General features: G+C 39.8%; 1 protein-coding gene across 1 annotated transcript in view; it reads right to left on the bottom strand.

The window, feature by feature from the left end:
- Nucleotides 1-3,449: 3,449 nt before the first annotated feature.
- Nucleotides 3,450-22,974, bottom strand: part of PARM1 (prostate androgen-regulated mucin-like protein 1) — a 129,512-nt gene continuing 109,987 nt past the window's right edge. The window contains exons 3-4 of the mRNA XM_020988470.2: nucleotides 20,763-20,841; nucleotides 3,450-8,736 (exon numbers count right to left, since the gene is read on the bottom strand). Of these exons, the coding sequence (XP_020844129.1) occupies nucleotides 8,652-8,736; nucleotides 20,763-20,841 (164 nt within the window). The 3' untranslated portion in view covers nucleotides 3,450-8,651. The remainder of the gene's footprint in view (nucleotides 8,737-20,762; nucleotides 20,842-22,974) is intronic.

The following is a 22,974-nucleotide window of genomic DNA, read 5'->3' as shown; positions in this document are numbered from 1 at the left end:
TCAGATAAATCACATACTCCTCTGTTTAGCATTTTGAAGCTCTTCATATAATTCCAGGGCACTTTTCCAGGCATATTACATGCGAATCTTCTTTATGCAGTCCTCATTCAACTGGCCTCCTTGCTATCCCCCATTCATGAGATTCTATCTCCCATTTCAGGACTTTGGCAGAATCTGTCTCTCCTCACTTCCATCTTGCAGCTTCCTTCAGGCCTTAGCTCCAGTATCAACTCTCATATAAGGCCTTTCCTAATCATTTCAGTAACTAGTGCCTTTTCTCTAGGAAATTATGCATTCACTTTTTATATATTTTGGACTGACTTGTCTGTCTTTCTTCCCTCCAGTGGATTATAAACTTCTTGAGGTCGGAAGCTGTTTGATTTGTCTCTCTGTCACTAACTAATACAGCACCTGGTATACAGAAGGCACTTAATAAATGCTTGTTGAATGAATAAGTGGAATAGATACAGGTGGGAAGTCCAGAAGATAGTCCCTTGTGCCTGCTGTGGGCTACAGGACCTACTTTTCATACTCTGGTTCTCAGAGATGGCTTCTAGGACATAGGCTGTCTTTGTATTTATCTCCACATATGTTCTACCCAATTGTGCTGTCAATGTTTTGAGTGTTTTCTCTTTTGGAACTTCAGGAAAGGTATATGACCCTGAAGGTGGCTGAAGTAGGCATTGTGGAGTTCTTAGGGCTTGGTTCAACACCAAAGACTTCAAGGTCATCCACTACATCCCAGGCCATTGCCAGTTGTCTTGACTTTTGTCTTGCCACTGGATCTCAGTGGCTCAGGAAGAGAGTGAGGCTGATGACTTTGTGCAACTCTGCCTCACTTCAATCTGATTCTTTTCACTCTTCTCTTGAATTGACTTTGGTCATCTGAGTCACACATTGTTCAGTCCCTGTTCATTCCTATTTCTACTTACATTTTTGTTTTGTAGTCATTGGATATATTTACTTTACTCTGTATCACTTCTAAGTTTTCCCATGCTTCTACGAATTGTTTATATTGTGGTTACAGACAGAGCAATAATATTCCATTAAAGTCATGCAGCTTTTTTTGCTTAGTCATTCTTCAACCAAGGGGTGCTTACAATATTTCCAATTCCTTGCTACGGTGGATATTGTGGTAGATATGGGACCTTCCTTTCTGTCTTTGCCTTCTTTGAGGTATATGCCTTAAAGTGGGCTCAATGAATATGGACATTTTATACACTTTATAAAAGCATATGTTCTGGGTCATTCCCTTGGTATTTTAGGTTCAACATTGGAATGAAATGAAGCATTGGTACAGATAATTTTATGTTACCAAAGAGGATTATTTAGCCATAGCAAGAGGATTATTCAACAAGGAAAGACGTTGAGGAAATTTGAAGTTGATTCAGCTGAGTGACAATCCCTTGTTTTTCTTTAGCTAAGCACCAGAGAGAGCTCCTGGGATTCCTTATGCCTACTTTTTACCCAGGCTACCAGGAGTGGTGTCAGCAGCCTGAGTCTTTGGTCCTCTGAGCCAACCAAGTCTTTGGGATCATCTCAGTAACTTTTAAAGGAGAAACTCACCTAATTTGTCAAGTTAGAATATTGCTTCCACTACAGCATAATTCCCAATTGTTTTCCAAAATGATTAGATTGATTCATAGCTCTACCAATAGTGTATTAGTGTGCTGTATCCCTGTAACTCCTTCAATAATGATGCTTTCCAAGTTTGGGGAATTTACTGGATGTGAAGTGAAACCTCAGAGCTGTTTTAATTTGCATTTCTCTTTGTCCAGTGTGTGTGTGTGTGTGTGTGTGTGTGTGTGTAGGGTGATTTTTCTCTCCAGCCTAGTTAATGTCACACCAGAAAATAAGGAGCTAACTGAAAGACAAAGTGTTAATGTGTTAAAGTGAAGTGTAAAGAGGAGATGACAACCAATTAGCTCTTTCCAAAGTATGAAAAAATTTCCCCGTAGAAACTGGAAGGCTGGCTAAATATTGTCCATGCCTCTGTAGACTCTGAAAAGCTAAGCTTGCTGGCAGCCAAGATATATTAGAAGCACTTATCCCTTTAAAATGATAAAGAAGATTCACTCACAGAATTGGAAGCACTGAAGCTTAGCCATCAGGGGTAGGGACTGTCTTCTGCCCTTCTACTTATTTCATAAAGCGATCACCCCTGTGTTGCTCTGTAAACATTGTCTGCCTGGAGTCAAGAAGACCTGAGTTCAAATTCAGCCTCAGACACTTACTAGCTGTGTGACACTGGGTGAGTCACTTTACCCTGTTTGTCTTAGTTTCCTCATCTGTCAAATGAGCCAGAGAAGGAAATGGCAAACTACTCCAGTATCTTTGCCTTGAAAATCCCAAATGGGGTCGTAAAGAGTCGGACATGACTGAAATGATTAAACAACAGCAAAGTGTCTGAGCATAGCAGAAGCCTAGTGAATGAAGCCAGACTGGAGACCTGGTGACTAGAGGCTAATGACAATAATTAAAACAACCATAATTTATTTAATTTATGACATTTACGGTTTGCTAAATGTTTTCCACCTATTATCTCATTTTAATCTCAGAACACTTTTGGACATATAGCATAGTATTATAAAGTAGTGAAACTGTGTTCCTTTAAAAATATCTCATGGTCTGTAGTTGTGGGAAAAACACAGAATTGTAGACAGCAGCTGTGGAAATAATACTTGTTTTTCTATTTTCCATAAGTTGAAAAATGCACTCATCTCAGGACAGGTTATCTTGTTCTGGGAACGTTCACATGAGAAAAACCATGCCCACCCCTTCCTGATATCCAGCTGATCTCAGAATTGACCTTTACTGTGATTGGTTTAAACTATTCTTGCTAATGCTGCAGAATGATGCCTAAAAGTGGTGTATAAAAAGAATACATTGATTCGACTGCCTTAGTACGTCCCCAGATAGCTGAATAAAAACCTTTTTGCTGGGTCTCCAGTCTCCTGCTTACTCACTGACCTTGTTTTCATGGACACACTGAGATTGGTCAGGAACGACCCCTGAGGGTCAACTTCAAATTTAATTCCACCAGACTTTTCACCAAGCTATGGTCTTCATCTGCCAGGGATACAAGGTTACATGTGGAGGACCCACTGACTCTCTGTGAGTTTCTCTTTCTCTTGTGCCTTGCTTCTGCACCTAAAATTCTATTTGAACAGCAATCTGAATTAATGCATGGATCAGAGTAATAGCTTTTGAGCTGGAAAGACCTTAGAGACTATGTAGACTGGACCAACTTCCCTATTTTACATATGAGGCCTTGAGAGATGAAGTAACTAACAGAACTCATGTCTCCTGGCTCCAAATTCAGGTTCAAACAGCAAAACACCCAGTTTAAATTCTGTTGTGGGCATAGTTAGCTAGCAGGATCTGCACCCAAGATTCTACATCTGATGCAAAATACAAAGTTAGGACAGAGGAATCACACCAATCACACAAGCACTTAAAACAACTTTAATGGGTATGATAATAATTGGTATGTGGGATGTCTTATGACAAATGTGATTACAATGACATCAAATATCCAATCAACTTGCCCACTTGTGTTCCCAGCTTTCAAGGACAGTTTTTCCCACCCCCAAGAAAAGTAAACCAGTTTTTTTTATTCATTTGGTTTTCTCCATCATCCATTACAACCGCTACTTTTAAAAGCAAGGTGTGAGTGATACATTCATTTGACAAAGAAGGTTAAAGGCAAAGAAGGTGAATCATTGTACAAATTAGTATCTGGTCCAGCTATGATCTGCCCTCTCTTCTGAGAGGAAAAAGATTGAGTCATGCATCTGTGCAAGAATGATGAAGGTCAAACAAGTGACATGGAATCCAAAGAAATCCCAACAAGGACTCGGCAGAAGATGGGATGTTCAAGTCTATAGCTCAGCTGTCTTTGGGGCTAGGGCCTCCTTATCTCTGGACCCTGACCACCCATGTTGATCATGTCCCATGAAGCCATGTTTCCATGTGAAGCTAGAGACTGAATTAAAAGTTCTAGGCTGGCAATGCCCAGCGGTGGTATCCTAGCAATCTACTGTTTGAAGGTAAGACATAGCCATGATGGCTTTCAGATGAGGCCAGGATACGGCTATGCATTTGCATTTGGAAGTAGGAACAAGAGATTCACGTATCAGCAAATAAGGAACTGAAATCACTTAGATGCCTACATAATTCTTAATATTTATAGTCATTTTCTCTAGAGGCTAAAAACACATTGCAGATGTGGCCTTATTCATCCTCACAATTCATCTGGGAGGCAGGTAGGGGAGAAGCATTGGAGTTGAGCATCACTTCCATTTTACAGATGAGTGAGCAAAACTACATAGAGGTTGGTCAACTTGAGTACGGTCACATGGAAGGTATCAAAAATAGCATCCATATCTCCTGTATCTCAATGATGTAGACAGGTGGGCGTGTCTGCCTGTTTAATAAACAGCATGACATCTCATGCAAATGATTTCCTCCATGGTTGCACTGCTGATATTCTCCTTATGATGAAGAGAAGTTAAAAGTCTGTCTCCCTAAGCCAGTCCTATCAATGATCAGCCTACTTTAGGCTCTCATCCCCTTTCATCTGGACCATAGCCATTACAGATGGACTGGTTTCATTTCTTTGGCAAGATGACTTAAAGCAAACCAACAGTGATGAAATTCTGTATGATCAAATCCCGTCTTTCCCATAATGACAATAGGAAGAATTGTTAGTAGGATTTTTCTGAGCAGTCCTTCAGTCTGAGGTCTACACTTCTGGCTCCCAGTCCCATCAATGAACCAGCCCCCTTTGGGATCAGGATGTCTCAGTCTAAGCATCCAACTTCCCTGGGTTCCTTCAAGTCTCAGATAAAATGCCTCCTTCTGCAAGAGGTCTTTCCCAATGCCCCTCAAGGCTAGTACCTTCCCACTGCAGATTGTCACCAGTTTATCTTGGTTGCAAGTTTTCTTACCCGTTAGTCTGTGAGTTTCTTGAAAACAAGGATTCTCCCCTTAGCACAGTGTCTAGCACATAAAAGGTGCTTAATAAATGATCATTGACTGGTGGATTGACTAATATGCAATACAACTGGAACCCTGTGTAAAAGACTCTCTGGTAAAAAAAGGATGCTTCCTGAATCCTATTGACATGAATTGTTATTGTTTCTATGAACTCAACATGTGCATCTCAAGCTCAACGTGTTTAAAACAGAATTCATTATCTTCCCTCATAAACCTAGCCATCTTTTGAACTTCCCTGATATTGTGAAGGACACCATTATCATTCTAGTCACCCAGGTTCTCAATCTCCAGGTCATTTATGAATCCCCCTTTATATGAATTGCCAAATCTAGTGGGGGCCATCTTCAGTCATCCTGATCTATATCTGGACATCCTGATCTAAATCTATATCCTGATCTATATCTCTATCTATGATCTATATCCAGACCCAGGTGCCTCTGGAGGAGACAGAGAGGCTGGTGACTTTGCACAGCCCTCCCTCACTCAAATCCAATTCAATTGCAAGCCATGGCATCACCTTTCTGATGTCACCATCCTCTTTGAGAACAAAGAATAAACCACCACCACAACAAATCTAGTCGTTTCTTTCTCTCCACCAGTCGCATCTATGCCCTTCCCTCCATTCATGTAGCCTCCAGACTAATTTAGGTCCTTGTCACCTCTCGTCTGGACCACAGCTTTGTGATTGGTTTCTCTGCCTCAAATCTCTTCCCATTCCAAACCATCATCCATGACGGCTGCCAGAATGAGATTCTTAAAGTTGTAAGGCTGTAATTTCCGCCTTACAGTGATTTACAAGAGTAAAGTTATAATTTCTAAATGGCTTTTGAATGCCTCTCCGATCAAACGTAGACTTTTCTTTTTGACATTTAAACCTCTTCCCAATATGGTGCCTTCCTATCTTTCCACTAATGTAACACATTACTCTCTTCCCTGTGCTCTATGGTTCAACTATACTGGCCACATACATTCCATCTGCCATCTTTTTTCAGCCTTTGCATTGGTTGAATTCCATACCTGGAATGCTCTCCCTTCTAACTTCCAACTCTAAGAATCCCTAGCTTTCTTTAAGATATAAATTAAGGGCTAATTCCTATAGGAGACTTTTTTTTTCTTTTTCTATTATCTGCTAATACTATGCATTTTAAGGCTGCCTTCCGTTTCTGGATTTATCTGTGTATATATCATCTCTCTTATTAGAATGAAAACTCCTTCAGGTCAGATACTTTTCCCTTTTTGTAAGTATCCTCGGGGCTTAGCATAATGCTTGGCTATAGTGATTGCTTAATAAATGTTTGTTGATTGATTCCTTAGGCAGAGTCTGAACTCTCTGGTAGGTACATAAAACCTCAGGGGCAGAACCTAGCATCCATTGGAGTTAACATCTCCTGAATAAAATGCTGCATGGGCAGCTTAAGCGAATTTCCTTGTTGTAACATGGCCTTTTGTTTCCCACAGTGGGGTTCTGTATGCCTTCCTTGCTCCTCAACCATCCAAGACCTCTGGGAGTGAAATGAATCAATCAGCTAACTACCAATTTATTAAGTACCTACTAGGTGCTGGGAACATTAAGACAAACATGAAACAGGCCCTGTCTTCAAGGAACATTCATGTTAAATTTAGGACAGTGGGTGTTGTTGGGTAGGAGAGACTGGAGAGGAAGAGGTGGGAGTAGAGACATCACCAGTAGGGGCTATGGCCAGAACAGCCACTTAGCCCTTTCTACCTTTTTCTATAAAGACCCTACTAGGCTCACGAAAGGAGCTTCATGGCTGACAAGTAACATGAAAACTACTCTGTTATTCCTGAAAAGATGAGAAGATAAAATGGAGGGGAAAAATTGTTTTGTTTTTAGTTGTTAGATAGGTGAAGGATAGAGAAATGTTAATTAGAGGTCCTTTGTTTCCTGTTGTCTTAAAAAAAATAACCTATACCCTCTAAGAAGTGGCTCCTGTCCTATACTAAATTTTTGTAGTGAAGGGTTATGGTGTCCGAATGCTCTATTTCGGCACCTAAGGGCCCTTTGTTATTATTTAGGGGCATAGCACATCATTTGCAGGAGACCAGAGAGATGGAGGAAAGCATAGAGTTCCTATACACCAAATATGTTATTATCTATCAGCAGCAAGAGTTAGATCGTAAGTTCTTTGAGGGCAGGGACTTAAAAATTTTTTTTGTCTTTCTTTGTATCTCCAGAGCTTAGCACAATGCCTGGCACAAAATAAATACTTTAATAAATCCTTGTTGACTGACTGAAATAATACCTGACCAGGTTTCACATTCTCTATGTAATTTTGATTGTGCTCATCAAAGGAGAGGGGGTGATGATGTGTTTGAAAACAGGTACAAAGTATATTTGTATCCCACAAGGACATGGATGTTGTAAAGGTCAGCATGGTGATTGAAGCTGTTGTTAAAAAAATACTATTTGTGTGGGCCTCATTTTCTTCTAGTGAGCAATCTTTTTTCCCTGCATTTTATCTTCTCAGCTTTTCAGGAATAATAGAAAGAACAGTTTTCAAAAATGATTCCATTTCCTTAAAAGGGTGCTGGTATTTAATCAAGTTTCTTTAGGCAGGAAATAAATAATGCCCTGGCTTGTCCATACAGTGAATAAGAGGAGAGTTAGCAAGTGCAGGCATAGGGGCCAAGAAATGAGTTGATCACACTGTAAATTCCCTGTCTAGAGGGATGTGTAACTGAGAAATTGAAGAAATGCCTTCAGAATGCATCTGCAGCTGACCTTGGTTTACTGAAAGGTAATAAGGCCAAGGCCAGCAATCTCATGGGCCCATGGAGAGGGTTCTGTGGTCTCCTTCAGATAAAGTGTGGGCCACAGCATACCCAGAGGTCTCTCTGAAACTGCCTTTTCTGCATCCCTGCCCCAATATCCAAATGCTCCCACAATTCCAGGTGGGCTGGCACCCTCACCTGTCTCCTCCTGCCTCAAGCTAAGTTCACCTTAAAGGGCCCTCATTGGGCCCATCAAGAAGCTTGCAAGTGCATGGGCTTTTCCAACGGAAGTGGGATGCCTTGGGCATCCTTAATTTGAGACACCTTGTGAAGCAGAGAACTACAGAACGCATCAGGATCTGAAACTCACTTGTTAATTCTGCACCTTGGCAGGCTCCCTCCTTTCGTGCACTTTTTATTTTGATCATTCCTTAATTAGGAGAAGAAAGAGCCTACAACCATTTCTGCAGGGCTGCAGCTGGGATCCAGGACCAAATAAACAGAGATTAAAAAGGAGTCCAAGAAACATGAGCTTCTGCAGATGAAAACCCCTCTAGTGATCATTTTCTCAGGCTTTCTTTTGTGGAGATTTAATATGATTTCCCACATAAAAGCCATCCTTGCTCCCCCAAAAGTACATCCCTTCTCCAAAGCAGCCAGGGTGGTCTCAGCTTCCATGCTGTTTCACTCGGTTGAGATTCAATTTGGATTCACCTAAAAATGATAGCTCTTTTTTTTTTTCTTAAAGAGAAGGGAAGCAGAAACCAGAAGAGAAGAAAAATAAAAATTATAAACCAAACGACCAAACAATAAAACCAACAAAACAGGCCACAGGGTTGTCATTGAATGCATATCAGGTAATTAGCATTAATGCTACTAGAGAAGCACTTTTAAATTAAAGAACACATGTGTCTCGTCTGTTAGGAGTCATCGTAAAGTGGGTTGTTGTAGTTGCCCCAGGATCCATAGTCATGGTCATCCAGCAGCCTTCCGTAGGAAGAATGCCTGTGAGAAAAGGGAAACGAGAGGGTCTGGTTACTTGGAGGTGGCCCAGATTCTCATCTCATCCACATCTATTCTCTGCTGTGGTGAAATTATAATCTAGCTCTCAATGACATCACTGGCCCTATTCTACCCTCAAGAAATCCACTCTAATTATTCTGGGTATGGGTTTTGGTAAATCCTGTTTGGAGAATCTACCCATCACCTCCTTCCTCTGGGCCTTTTAATATTTTAGAGGCTCCATGGCAGATAATTCTGCCTACCTGTTCCTTTTTTTTTCCCACCATTTACTATTTTACCATCTTTACCATCTTTTTACCATTGCTCTTTCTACCTGACTCGTTTCTTTTCTGTTCATAAATGCCTCTCGTGTCACTCCTCATGTGAATCTGAAAGCTGAGAAAGCGTAAACCTTTTAGCCAATTCTTTTCACATTCCTTCCCCTGATGTCTTCCACATTTCTTGCCTCCAGTTCTACCACTGGCTGTTCTCAGATTGGGAATGAAATCAAGTTATTCTAATAGGAAATTGAATCTAATGAGATATATGTGTATATATATATATATATATATATATATATATGTGTATGTATGTATGTATGTATATACACATATATTTTAAAGTCATCAGATAGAATTGATCAGAAAGGTGTGGAAGCCTGCAGCAATAAGGCTTCTCTTGTGTTATAAAATAGTGAGGAAAATTCTTGTAGCAACAATGTCTTTGATCTGGTATCCTTAAGACTGTCTGGTCTCTTTTGAAGTATGGATTAGATAGATGGCCCAGTTGATAAAAGTGCTGGACTTGGAATCAGAAGGACTTGAGTCCAAATTCTGCCTCAAACATTCTCTAGCTCTGTGGCCCTGGGGAAGACACTTAACCACTGTCTATGTCAGTTTTTCTCATTTGTTAAATGGGAATAATAATACTACCTACCGCCAAGGACTATTGTGAGGATCAAATGAGATTATATCTACCTACCTACCTACATACATACATACGTGTATATAGTTTTGCAAACCTTAAAGTGCTCTATAAATACTAGCTACTATTATTGTTATTATTATTATTTTAAAATAATATTTTATTTTCCCCCCAATTACATGTTAAAGCAGTCTTAACATTTTTTTTTAAGTTGTGAATTCCAAATTCTATCTCTCCCTTCCCTCCCCCCTCCCTGAGATGGTAAACAATCAGATATAGGTTATACACGTGTCATCAATATAAAACATTTCCATATTAGTCATTTTGTACAAGAAGACTTGAAGAAAGAAAGAAAAAGAAAGAGAAGGGAAGAAAGAAAGTGAAAAATAGTATGCTTCAGTCTGTATTCAGACAATATCAGTTCTTTCTCTGGAGGTGGATAGCATGTTTCATCATGAGTCCTTTGGGGACGGTCTTGTATTGCTGAGAAGAGCTAAGTCATTCACAGTTCTTCATCATACCATATTGCTGTTACTGTGTGCTCTCCTGGTTCTACTCACTTCACTTTGCATCGGTTCATGTAAGTCTTTTCAGGTTTTTCTGAAACCATTCTGCTCATCATTTCTTATAGCACAATAGTATTCCATTACAATCCTATACCACAACTTGTTCAGCTATACCTCAATCGATGGGCATCCTCTTGATTTCCAATTCTTAGCCACCACAAAAACAGCTGCTCTAAATATTTTTGTACAAATTGGTCCTTTCCCCCCCTTTTTTTTTTAAATCACTTTGGGATACAGACCTAGCAGTGGTATTACTGGATCAAAGGGTGTGCATGGTTTGATTGCCCTTTGGGCATAGTTCCAAATTGTTCTCCAGAATGGTTGGATCAGTTCATAACTCCAACAGTGCATTAGTGTCCTTATTTTTCCACATTTCCCCCAACATTCATCATTTTCCTTTTTGGTTATATTAGCCAATCTGATAGGTGTGAGGTGGTACCACAGAGTTGCTTTAATTTTCTAGCTGTTATTAGTAAATCAAGATAGGGAATGTTCTCAATCCCTTGAGAAATCTGAACTGACGATTGGGTTCATAAAAGGAATATACTTGGTATACTTCATTTTCTTTTTGGTTAATGAAAGAAAGTGTTAGTTTTCTGAAAAGACCTGCTTCTTCAAGGTGTGCCCACTTTACCACTGTTTCCTTTAAAAAATAAATCAGAAACAATAACTGAAATTTAAATTCTTTCAGTCTTTGGTTGGTGTGGAATGTCTATCTTTTATCAACAAAATTTGACTTCTTGCTTGAGGGAGTGGGTTTTTCAGGTGAGCAGGAAGAATTGTGCACCCATTTCTTCCCTTGGACAACATCAGGAGCCTGGTGCAGGGCCTCATCACCTCATGCCTACACTTTTGCTGTAACTTACAATTTGATAGTCCTGCCTCAAATCTCTCTGGACTACAATCCGTCAGTCACTCAGCTGTCAAATTAATCTTCCTAATCTACAGACCTGACCACCACTCCCTCATTTTCAATGAACTCCACTCACTCTCTATCACTCCCAGGATTAAATATTAAATGTATGCTGACATTTGAAGCCCTATACAGCTTAGCACCCTCTTACCTTTCCAGTCTTCTTATACCTTAATTCCCCCACATGTACTACTCATCCTCCAGGGACACCATCCTCCCATAAAGACCCCCCATCTCTCACCTCTGGACACTTTCACTGGCTGTCTCCCATTCCGGAAATTATCTCCTTCCTTTCCATTTCTTATCTTCCTTTTGAGTTCCAACTAAAATCTCATCTTCTACAGTAATGCTACTATCTTCCCTCTGTTGAATATTTCTAATTTATCCTATTATGTAGCTTGTTTATACATAATTATTTGCATGTTGTCTCCCCCATTTGGCTGTCTCTTGAGAGCAGGGACAGTCCTTTGCCTTTCTTAAATACCAAGGCATTTAATAAATGCCAATCGACTGATTGGCTAGTCCTGGTGGTCAGGATGTCTCTTCGAACAAAGTGGTTGTGCACTGATAAAATGTGTGTCTGAAAGGCTTAGGTAAAATTCAGAGTGAACCACCCCATGATATATAACTTTTCAAAAGAAATCTTATGTGCCTCCATGCCCATAAAACAGGATGTACTCACAGGCATGTTTATTTATGTGACCCTTTTTCCAGTACCCTCTGGTTGTCTACAAGAAATTCCCTCGGAACATAAAAGAGTCTCATAGAGTTAAAATGAAGCCTTGGAACAGAATTTATTATGCTTCATGCAAATTTCTAAAAAGCAGGGGCAGCAGCCATGAGCTCAGACAAGTTCATCATAAAAATAGCAGGGAGACTAAAGGTACCACAGATAGCAAAACTATAGAGTTGGAGAAATGGGCCCCTTTTACCTCTAATAAAAAGGTAAAGCAAAGAAAAGAAAATTCAGAGAATTTGCAAAGAAATTGCATAAGCAAAGAGGAAACAGGCAGCTGGGTGGCACAGTGGATAGAGCGCCAGGCCTACAGTCAGAAAGACTCATCTTTGGGAGTCCAAATCTGGCTTCAGATACTTACTAGCTGTGTGACCCTGGCAAGTCACTTAACCCTGTTTGCCTCAATTTCCACATCTGTAAAATTAGAAGGAAATGGCAAACCATTCCAGTATCTTTGCCAAGAAAACCCCAAATGGGGTCATGAACAGTTGGACATGACTGAAAATGACGAATAACAGCAAAAGAGAAAATGAAATAATAGCTTTTTGCAGATGGTATGATGGTTTACTTAGAGTCCCCTAAAGGGTTAACTAAAAATTAAGTGAAACACTATATCAGATTGAACACTATCTTGGTGGGGGGGGGGAGAAAATTTACAACTTAAAATCTTACGTAAGTGAATGTGGAAAACTAAAAGTAAATTTTTTAAAAAATTAGATGAAGTAATTAATTTTTAACAAAGGGGCAGTATATAAAATACTGCAACCCAAATAAAAAATAAAACTGATGCAGAGCGAAGTGAGCACAATCATGACAATGATTTATATAATGATTACAATATTGCAAAGAAAAAGAACTGGAGAAGGACTTAAGAACTCTTGTCAAAACAATGACTAGGATTCCAGAAGACTGATAATTTAATCAAACTTCTGGAACACAGGTTGGTGAGTGATAGATTAGAGTTGGTGTGGGGAACCTTTGGCCCCCAGGTCACCCCTGGATTAGAGGCAAGGAAAAAGATATTTTCAGACAAGACCATATATGGATTCCTTTTGCTAGATTATACTTATTTGTTATGAGGGAGGGGCTTAATTTTTCTTTGTTGGGGAGATATTTATAGGGGGAATCAGAGAAGTAGTGGTAGTACTAGCCCCCCCCCCGTAAGAACATTACAACATTAAAAACAATTATTACAACATTAAAAAATAATATACAGAAGAGAAAAAAAGGAATTCAGAATGGGACACAGAAAAGCAGGGCAGTGTTAGAACTGAGTTAAAATTATTATTTAATAATAGCTAGCATTGACATAGTACTTTAAGGTTTACGAGGTGCTTTGCAAATATGTCTCAACTGTTCCTCACTACAACTCTGGCATATAGGAGCTCTTACTGTCTCCATTTTACAGATGTGAAGACTGAGGCAGACAGAGGTTAAGTGACTTGCAGAGAGTCATACAGCTAATAAATATCTGAGACTGGGCTTGGACTCAGGCCTTGGTCTAACACTTTATCCACTGTACCATGTAGCTGCCTTTACGTTAAACAAATCAAGCCAGGCGTGATAGATATTCAGTATCCTTTTTTCTTCCCCTGTCCATTTTATATAAGGGAACATTCATATTTGTTACTATCAGATGTATAACAAGATGAAAGAGAAAAAATTTAAAAGAAAAGAATAGTTTTATAAAGAATAAAAAACTACAAAATAGTTGTATCTGTTGGGCTATGATTATACCCAATTATAGTAGCATCCACATCATTGCTGATAGCAAAGGTACTTTTGTGCCTAAGAAGATGAGATCCTTGGCAGAACTTTTGGTACTTACTTAAAAGAGAGTGGCTGTGGACTCAGCCGTCAATCAATGCTAATTAAGGCACCCTCCACAAAGGAGAGAAGCAGGTTTCTTCTTAACCTGAAAACAGGTCTCCATGTAGGAAGTGTTTAGACACAATGGCTGTTCGTAACCATCTAAGGTAGAGGTTGCTTCCTTGGCATTAAGGAACAGGGCAATGGAAACCCCCAAATTGTGAGACTTTTACAACCTGAATCAAATAGAGCAAACTGCCCAAGTACTGGTCTGCCAGGAATATTAACTCTTATTATGCCATTTGTCTCTTCCTCCTCTATCTCCTCCTCCTCTCCTCCTCCTCCTCTGTCCACCCTGGAATTCTTGCTACCCACTGACTGCTTTTCTCAAATACTGAGGTGCCCTATGGGACCCAACAGTAGGTGAGAATCAGGGCAGTTTTTTCCCCATATACTTCAACCAAATGCAGCTCAGATTTCAGCTTGAATGTGTTCCCTAATTTAGAAACAAAAACTGATAAAAATGGCTGGCAGGATGTAGGAGATGGGAATATGGATGGGAATATGACAAGAGATGCCTAATGATTTCGCAAGTGTCTCAAGAGGAAGCTGGTATTTGGGAAGAAATTTCAATCCAAGACAAGTCAACACGCATTTATCAAGCGTGTACTACTATGCACCAGGCATGGTACTAGAGAAGATGAGATAGAATGGGATCACTTGTGCCTGTCAAGGAGGATACACAGACAAGTGAAAACAGTAGCTGCCCTCAAGGAGCTCACAAATTACTAGGAGATAGAACATGCAAACAACTGTATTATGCCAACAGTGTACAAGCAAGATGTAAGATAAATGGAAGATAATCATGACAGACAGAAGGTACCAATATCACGGGGAAGCAAGAAAGGGAGGTGAGGTCTTATCTTGGACCTGAAGGAAGTCAGGGAAGCCAGAAGATGGAGAGAAAGAAGAAGAGAATTCCAGGCACAGGGGACAGCCAGTGAAAATGGCTGGAGCTAGGATATGCAAGCAAGGAGGCAGTGTCCATAAGAATATGTGTTGGAGAATAAGGGGTAAGAAGACTCAAAAAGAAGGAGGGGTCTAGGTTAGGAAAGGCTTTGAATGCCAAACGGAGGATTTTCTATTTGATCCTGGACGTGATGGGATCTACTGAACTTTATTGAAATAGGAAGGAGGGGGAGCAGCTATGTGGAATAGTAAATAGAACACGAACCCTGAAGTTAGGAGGACCCGAGTTCAAATCCAGCCTCACACCAAACACTTGACACTTACTAGCTGTGTGACCCTGGTCAAGTCACCTAACCCCAATTGCCCAAAAAAAAAAAGGAAGGAAGGGGTGATGTGGTTAGATTTATGCTTTAGATAGATCAGTTTAATAATTGAGTGGAGATTTGGATTGGAGTAGAGAGAGACAACCAGGAAAACCAGCATTTTCTCTATGGCTTTAAGTCTAGACAATGAATAACACAATCAATAAATCAAGCCCTGATTTGTAGTGTTTGCTAATTTCCAAGGTGTAAATTCTTACACTGAAAGTTTAACAATCAATTCTTGTTAGCTGGTTCAAGATGGCTCTGTCACACCCCGAGGAAGGCCAATCAACAGGCTGCTGCAGTAGTTCAAGAGACACGATATGGATCTGTAGTGGCAATGTCAGAAGGGAGAAGGAGCCACATTCCAGAGATACTGCTAAGGTGAAATTGGCAATAAATCAGAGAATGAGGAGTCAACGATGAAACCTAGGTTGCAAGCCTGGGGGATTGAGAGGATGGTGGCACCCTCGACAGTAATAGGAAGAGGAGAGTTTTGGGGGAAAGATGATGAATTTACTTTGGGGCATATTGAGTTTAAGATGTCTATGGGACATCTAATTTGATTTGTAGAATAAACAGTTGGGGGTACAAAACTGGAAGTCAGGATAAATGTTAGCACTGAGAATCATTTGCATGGTGGTGATAACTCATAGCAGCTAATAAAATCATCAAATGAAATAGTACAGAGGGGTAATAGAAGAAGGCACAGGAAAGAGTCCTGTGGGGCACCTATGGTCAGTGTGTAGCTTGCAGATCAAGCAAGGGAAACTGAGAAAGAGTGGTCAGACAAGTGGGAGGAGAACCAGGAGAGAGCAGTGTCATGAAAACCTAGAAAAAGGCTTGTATACTCCTCCTATTAAGGGAAAGATGGTAACCAACAGTGTCTGTAAAGTCTATAGGGAGATCAAAAGGATGAAGATTGAGAAGAATCCATTCATTAGGCATTTAAGAAATCACTAGTTACTTTAGAGATACCTGTTTCAGTGGAATGATGTGATCAGAAGCCAAAGTGTAGAGAGTTAAGAAGAGAGGAAGAGGAAAGGGAGTCCCCAATTATAGATGACTTTTTCAAAGAATTTAGTTATGAAAGGGAGGATATGGGGCAAAAGCTAACAGGGATGGATTGATCAAGTGAAGGGGTTTTTTGAGAGTGGGGGTGACATAGGCATGTTTGCAGGTAGGAAGCAGTCTGTAGGTAGGGAAACATTGAGGATTAATGAGAGCTTGGATAACAGAAGGGGCAATCTATTCGAAGAGATGGGATGGAATGGGATGGCTTGAGCAGGTAGAGGGGTTAGCCTCGGTAAGGACTCTTCATTTAGGACAGGGGCAAAAGAAGAGATAGTAGCAGAAGGCATCTGAGTGATATAAGATGAAGGAGGGAGAAAAGGGAGCTCTCAGAAAATGGTCTCAATTTTTTCAGTGAATTATAAAGCAGATTTCTCAGCTGGTAGGGTGTGGGAAGGGGGAGCAAGGTGAGGTTTGAGGAGGGATGAAAAGATTTAGCAAAGTCATTGTGCTGAGAAGGATAGTGCATCAATTAGAGAGGTATAAAAGGATTGCCTTGCCACAGTGAAGGTGCAGTTAAGGTAGTGTAACAAAAACTGGTTATTTTCTCCAGCTCTATTCAGTTGTGTAAGAATATGCTTGAAGGCAACGGATGGTGGGATAATCCAAGGCTGGCCTCTGGCAGGGCATGAAAAACAACAGAGCAAGGGGACATGCGACTCTAGAGTAAAGAAGCATCCAGAAATGACCTAATTCACCAAGGGGAGTGTAGCCAGTGAAAGCTTGATCTTCTGGGAAAGAACAGAGGGGTGTGGAAGGATTGGAAATAAAGGAGAGGATAAAGATCGTGTTAGACGTGGCAAGGCAGAAGGAAAGGTGGAATGATGATAGATCATGATAAATCAAATATTTCAGAGTTCATGAATATAGAACGGGAGTGCTTGAGGGTGATGGCAAGATCCAGGGTATGACCAACTCTGTGTGTGGCTGCGGTGGGGTAGGGGAGGAGGTCATGAGAAATGAGTAAATTGAAGAACGGTGAGGTGAGGTTATTTGAAACAGTATCAATATGTATGCTGAAGTCCCATAATATGGGACCAGGAGTTGGGGAGGAGGGAAAGGTCTAGGAGCCTGGCATTTAATTCATTAAGGAAGGAAAGAGAGGATCTCAGAAGATGATAGATAGCGGTTACCAGAATCTCGATTAGCTGATAAAGATCGAATAAGCCTCAAAGGAGGAGAGGTTATTGAGCGATGGTGGCAAGAAGGGGCCAAGGAATATTCAGAATTCCCCACCACGACCAATGAGTCAGGGGCGCGAATGAATGTGCAACCAGTGTTGGAAAGGGGTGGTCAGGGTATCATTTCATCATGAGGTCTCAGCGAGTGCGAGAAGGAATGAAAAAGAGAAAGGGAATGGTTTAAGATGAAAGCAAATTTGTTATGAATGGAACTGGCATTCCAGAGGGCACAGGGCAAAGGGTGGGTAGCTTTAGAGTAGGAAGTTATAGGGTTCTTCTCTGTAAAATGAGGGGGTTGGACTCAGTATTCTTTAATTTGTCTCTAATTCTAAAACCCATCATCTAGGAATAGTTTCTCTAAGAGTAGTGATTTATTTTTCACATCCATACACTTTAAATAGCATTTTCAAGATCCACACTCTCTTAAGTGGTATTTTCAAACTGAGTCAAGATTGAAGTATGTTAAAAATGATAATAGATTTAGAATGGAAGGGACTTCAGAAGTCTTAGCATCCAACTCTTTCCTTTGAAGAAACCAGGATCTGAAGAGGTCAAAATATTTACCCTATGTCACATGGACAGAAAATAATGGAGTCAGAATTTTAAACCAGATCCTTTGACTACAAGCCCAGTATTTATCTGCTATTCAACCTTGCTGGAGAGTTAATATGGCAGAGTGGACAGAGAGATGGCCCTGGTTTTAATCTCTGCCTCTGATACATACTAGCTATATTACCCCTGGGTGGTCACTTATCCCAAACAGTTTTCAACATCTCTAGTTTATGGCCTAAATGCTATTTTGCATTAAAGTAGAGAATTTCTACACTGTGAGTTCTTCACATCAGCGAAATCACAAGTGTAAACTTAAAGAAAATTCACTAACATTTATAGACTGCTTTATGCACATTATTTCATTTCTCTTATGGCATAATGATGTGAATATTATTACAACCCATTTTTACAGATGATAAAACTGAGGCTGAGAGAGTGTAAAAGATGACCGAAAGAGAGCTAGGAAGCGTTAGTAGAACTTAACAGGTTTCTGGCCCATAGGCCAGTGGTATTTTCATTTGGTTATTGAAAAAAGTCATCTTCATTGATTTTTGGTAGGGGACATCAGTTGTCGTAAACTAACAAGTCTCAGAAAACAGACTACTATGCCGTAGTTTTTTGTATATTTGGAGAAAAGGAGAAAGGGGAATGAATTTCCAGTTGAGGCAATATCTAACCTTAGGGAAAAATACCTTTGAATTACTAATAATTTTCCAAGTATTGGATAAAAGCCTATGTGGATGAGTAACTTACTCTTGATTAGTGAAGGGGAGGCGAGGAACAGAGGAAGTCCTAGAGGCTGTTAAAACAATGCTTGAAAGGATAATATTGTGGGCTTAAGATATGTGAGGGCCTTAACTCATAGTTTCTTTTGCCCAAGCTGTTTATAGAGTAGCAGGAAGGGGTTTTCCTTAGGGGATTTCTGCATGAGATATCTGGTCATTTCAGTTTTCAGTGTCAGAGATCAATAATGATGCTCCATTTCCATCCCCATGAGAACTGTCATCATCATCTGAGGAAGAATTGTGCAAAGGAGTCATTTCAGTTTGATATTTCATTGACCTTTCCCATCTGGGATAAAGTTGGCTCAGAAAAACTATTCTGTTCTCTTGGAAATTTTATAAAAATTTAATCAGACATCAGTAGCAGCTAGAACAAATTTAAGTGGCCTGTTAATGAAACTTGTAGATTTTATTTTATAGCTTTTTCTATCTGGGGAGTGGGAGGGGCAGCAAATCAAAACAGAAAATGATAGCAATTGTTACTGTAGTTTTTTGTCCTCTACCCCTTGTCACTGGTTTGAGATGGTTTGTATTTATCTTTATTCTTGGCTAGAACAGCCAGTAGAATGTTTCCTCTAGGCTAGACCGATGCCAGAGATTCTACACCAGGAGCTCTTAACATTTTGTCTGTGTGTGTGTGTGTGTGTGTGTGTGTGTGTGTGTGTGTGTATGTGTATGTTACAGATGCCTCTATCAGTCTGGTGAAGCTTATGGACACATTTTCAGAATCATGTCTTCCAATGTTTTAAATAAAATATGTAAGATAACACAGGAAACCAATTATATGGAAACACAGTTATATAAATATGAAAAAAAGGCTATAGTTACCCATTTAAGAAGTCCTGAAATACATCCTTGGTGAGATGGGGCTGTGTGTGTGTGTGTGTGTGTGTGTGTGTGTGTGTGTATTTGGTGGAGGTAGTTGAGGTATCAACCTTGCTGCAGACTCTCCAGGCATGGAAAGTCCCTTCAGGACATCTGTAATGATCATAGATTCAGAATTTGGAGGGACCTTTGAGGACGGCTCCTTTATTTTTGCAGAGTTGGAAGCTAGGCCCATTGAGTTTCAATGACTTGCTCAATGTCATATAGCTCAAAAGTGTCTGAGGCATGATATGGACGGTAAGTCCAGTGCTTTGTCCATGGTGCTGTTTTGGTTCAGGAAATTCCCAACTAAGAAATGGGCAATGTGCTAAAAGTTTTTTCTAAGTCTGATGTTTGAAACTTGGAAGATGGTTTCTTACAGAAGGTGTTGCGGGGGGGGAGGCAATTGGGGTAAACGACTTGCCCAGAGTCACACACCTAGCAAGCTTCTGAGGCCATATTTGAACTCATAAAGATGAGTCTTCTTCCTGACTTCCAGGCCCTGTACTCTAGCCACTCTGCCACCAAGTTGCCCTTGAATGAGACATATCCTGAATACTGAATTGTTGAGGAGGGTTAATGCAGAGTTAATTCTACATAGTAGATGCTTTGACCAGTGTTCCTTGAATTGGTTCTGGGAGAACATTGAATGAATGTAGACAACTTCACTGAGGGAGAGGAAAGATGGTTGTGGGCAAAATCTGTACGTTAATCAATGGTCCTATATTGGCCTGGCCACTAGAATGAATGTCCATGGGGCTCATCTTGAGGGGCATCTAATGTCTGGCAGTAGAAGGTCTCCCATCCCAAGATGGAACCCAACCTAGAAACATTTCCTTTATCTCCAGTAAGACAGAATGACCTAATCTTTCATCCCTTTGCCATAATATCATTTTTTTTGCCACAGTATTATTGTCTTATTCTATGCCTGGATGTTATAAGATGAAATGCTAATTTTAGTTCTATTTTACCACCCTGCCAATGGTCAATTCCTGCTGACCTCTCTGGGATCTGAGAAACAAAGAGACTTCAAAGAAACTTAACAAATGTTTGTACTTTCCCTTTAAGAGGATATTTAATTTATTCAGGGCTATATTTTGTTTGCACATAGCTGCTTATATGTTGGAATATAAGCCATTTGAAGGCAGGGACTTAGTTTTTTAAAAAATTTCTGTGTATCCCATCGTTCCTGGCACATAGTAGGTACTTAATACATTATTTTTGGTTGCTTGTTATTCACCAACAGTTCAGAGCTAGGAAACATGGTTCAATTCCTGAGGGAAAGCAAAGCAAATGTTACCTGATTTTCAGATAGGCGGCTGTTCCAAACACCAGCAGCACCACAGCAATCACTGTCACGGTAATGGCTACGACGCTTCCTACGAAGAAGGAAAAGGGTGGAAAGGCAGAAAAAGACAAGGAATTAATTGATTTGGGCAAGTATATGACTCTGCTCCCCACCCAACCCCTTTATTTCCTCTGGAGAAGGCTGAAGCCAGCCAGGTCATGTCTACCATGCTTTCTGATGCATGAAACACAGAACCATAGTGAAGTGTGGGTGCTTGCTTCTACCAGCCAGGATCTACTACAAACTGAATAAGAGGCAGTAAATAGACGATGTGCTATGATTCACTGGCTCTCCCCTGTGTCTGGAATGCTCTGCCTCCTCATCTCCATCTCTTGGTTTCCTTCAAGTCCCAGCTCAAACCTTACCTGACCAGCCCCTCTTAACTCTAGTGCCTTTCAACTGTTGATGACCTCCAACTTGTCTTGTCTATATTTTGTTTGTATATAGTTGAGAAAAATGATTATTGGTAACCAATGATTTGGGGAGATCCAGAGTTCCTCCCTTTTTCTAAAGTCCTCATCTCAAAAGCTTAGTTTTTGAAGGTAGAATTAACTTTCTCCTCAATCTCAGTCAGACCCCACCCAACCTTCTCTACCCAGGTTTGGGTGGGGAATAGATTGCCTAAGGCTGGGGGCAACTTAGAAGTAAGTGACATCATCAAAGTTCATTAGAATAGGCCCAACCCCTCATTATAATATTTATTTTCTCATTAATTGTTAACTAATCAAAGTTGATTGTCCTCCTTTAGAACACCCACTTTTCCAAGGGCCTGCCATGATGGTCTTTGGCATTCAAGAGTGCCACTGACCTTTTTTTATTGATAACACGCTAGCCTTATTAATAAAATCATTGAATTACCCAGAAACTATGTCTCTTGAACTTTTTAAATGTCACATAGTTGTTTTCATGTTGTCGCTCCCATTTGACCATGAAGTGAGCTACCTGAGGGCAGGGACTGTCTTTTCATTTATTTATTTATTTATTTTGGCCTTTCTTTGTATTCTGAGCACCTAGGTCAGCTGCTGGCACAAAGTAAGTTGACTCTTAATGCATGCTTGTTAACTAACTTTCCTGGCCATTAATTAAGTACTAGTGATGAAATTAAGCTGTATGTGTAGGCTGGCTCTGAGATCCAAGAATAGGCACTGGGAGTATCCACTCATGCTTGTAACTGGCATTGTCCATGTAATTTTGGACCTGTTATTTAAAATCTCTGGGTGCCAGTATGGCAGAAACTAAGTATAGACCAATATCTCACATCATTGATCAAGATACAGTCAAAATGGATACGTGACCTAGATATACAGAGAGATATTACAAGGAAATTAGAAGAACATGGAACATATTACTTATCAGACTTATGGATAGGGGAACAATTTATGAATAAACAAGAGATAGAGAGCAAAGTTAGGTGTGAAATGGATAATTTTGATTACATTAAAATTAAAAAGATTTTGTCCAAATAAAACAGATGTATCCAAGATCAGAAGGAAAGCAGAAAATTGGGAAAATATTTTTGTAGACAGTTTCTCAGGTAAAGGTCTTATGTCTCAGTATATAAGGAACTTTGTCAAATCTATAAGCATATAAGTAACTGGGGGGGAAGAATAGAAAGAAAAAAAGAAATTTATAGTGTAACTTTATTATTTATTTAAATGGAATAGCAAGTTATAAAATAAATTTATAATTTCACATGTAATCATTTCTTGAAATGATACTATAGTATGAAAATGCTTGTTTTATGCCATAAATTAAAAATAAAATAAATAAAAATTTAAAAAAGAATATCTAGAAAAACAATTCCCATTTCAACAGTTTTTCAAAGCTGCATTTTCTCAGGATTTATAATATGGGTCTGTCACTATGTAAAGAACTTTGTAAAAACGAATAAACACTGTTTGCTTTAGTTTTATAACAGAATATATTAAAACTTATTTCAAATTAAAAAAAATCTTTGGGTGCCTCATTATGTTTATGCATGGACCTTGGCTTGCACTATGACTTACGTGTAAAGCAACTTCAATAGAACGGAGGTGGTCCAGTGACTCTCGAAGTGGTTGATGCGTAGCAGGGGTTTAATGAATGCCTACTGATTGGTTATATATTATGTAGGACTAAAATAATATAACTATTTCTTTTAGAAATGTAAACAAAGCAGAACCCT

The sequence above is a fragment of the Phascolarctos cinereus genome, unplaced genomic scaffold (genome assembly GCF_003287225.1).
Source record: "Phascolarctos cinereus isolate Bilbo 61053 unplaced genomic scaffold, phaCin_HiC Scaffold_9;HRSCAF=440, whole genome shotgun sequence".
Classification (NCBI taxonomy): domain Eukaryota; kingdom Metazoa; phylum Chordata; class Mammalia; order Diprotodontia; family Phascolarctidae; genus Phascolarctos; species Phascolarctos cinereus.
This window is presented reverse-complemented; position numbering and strand designations above follow the sequence as displayed.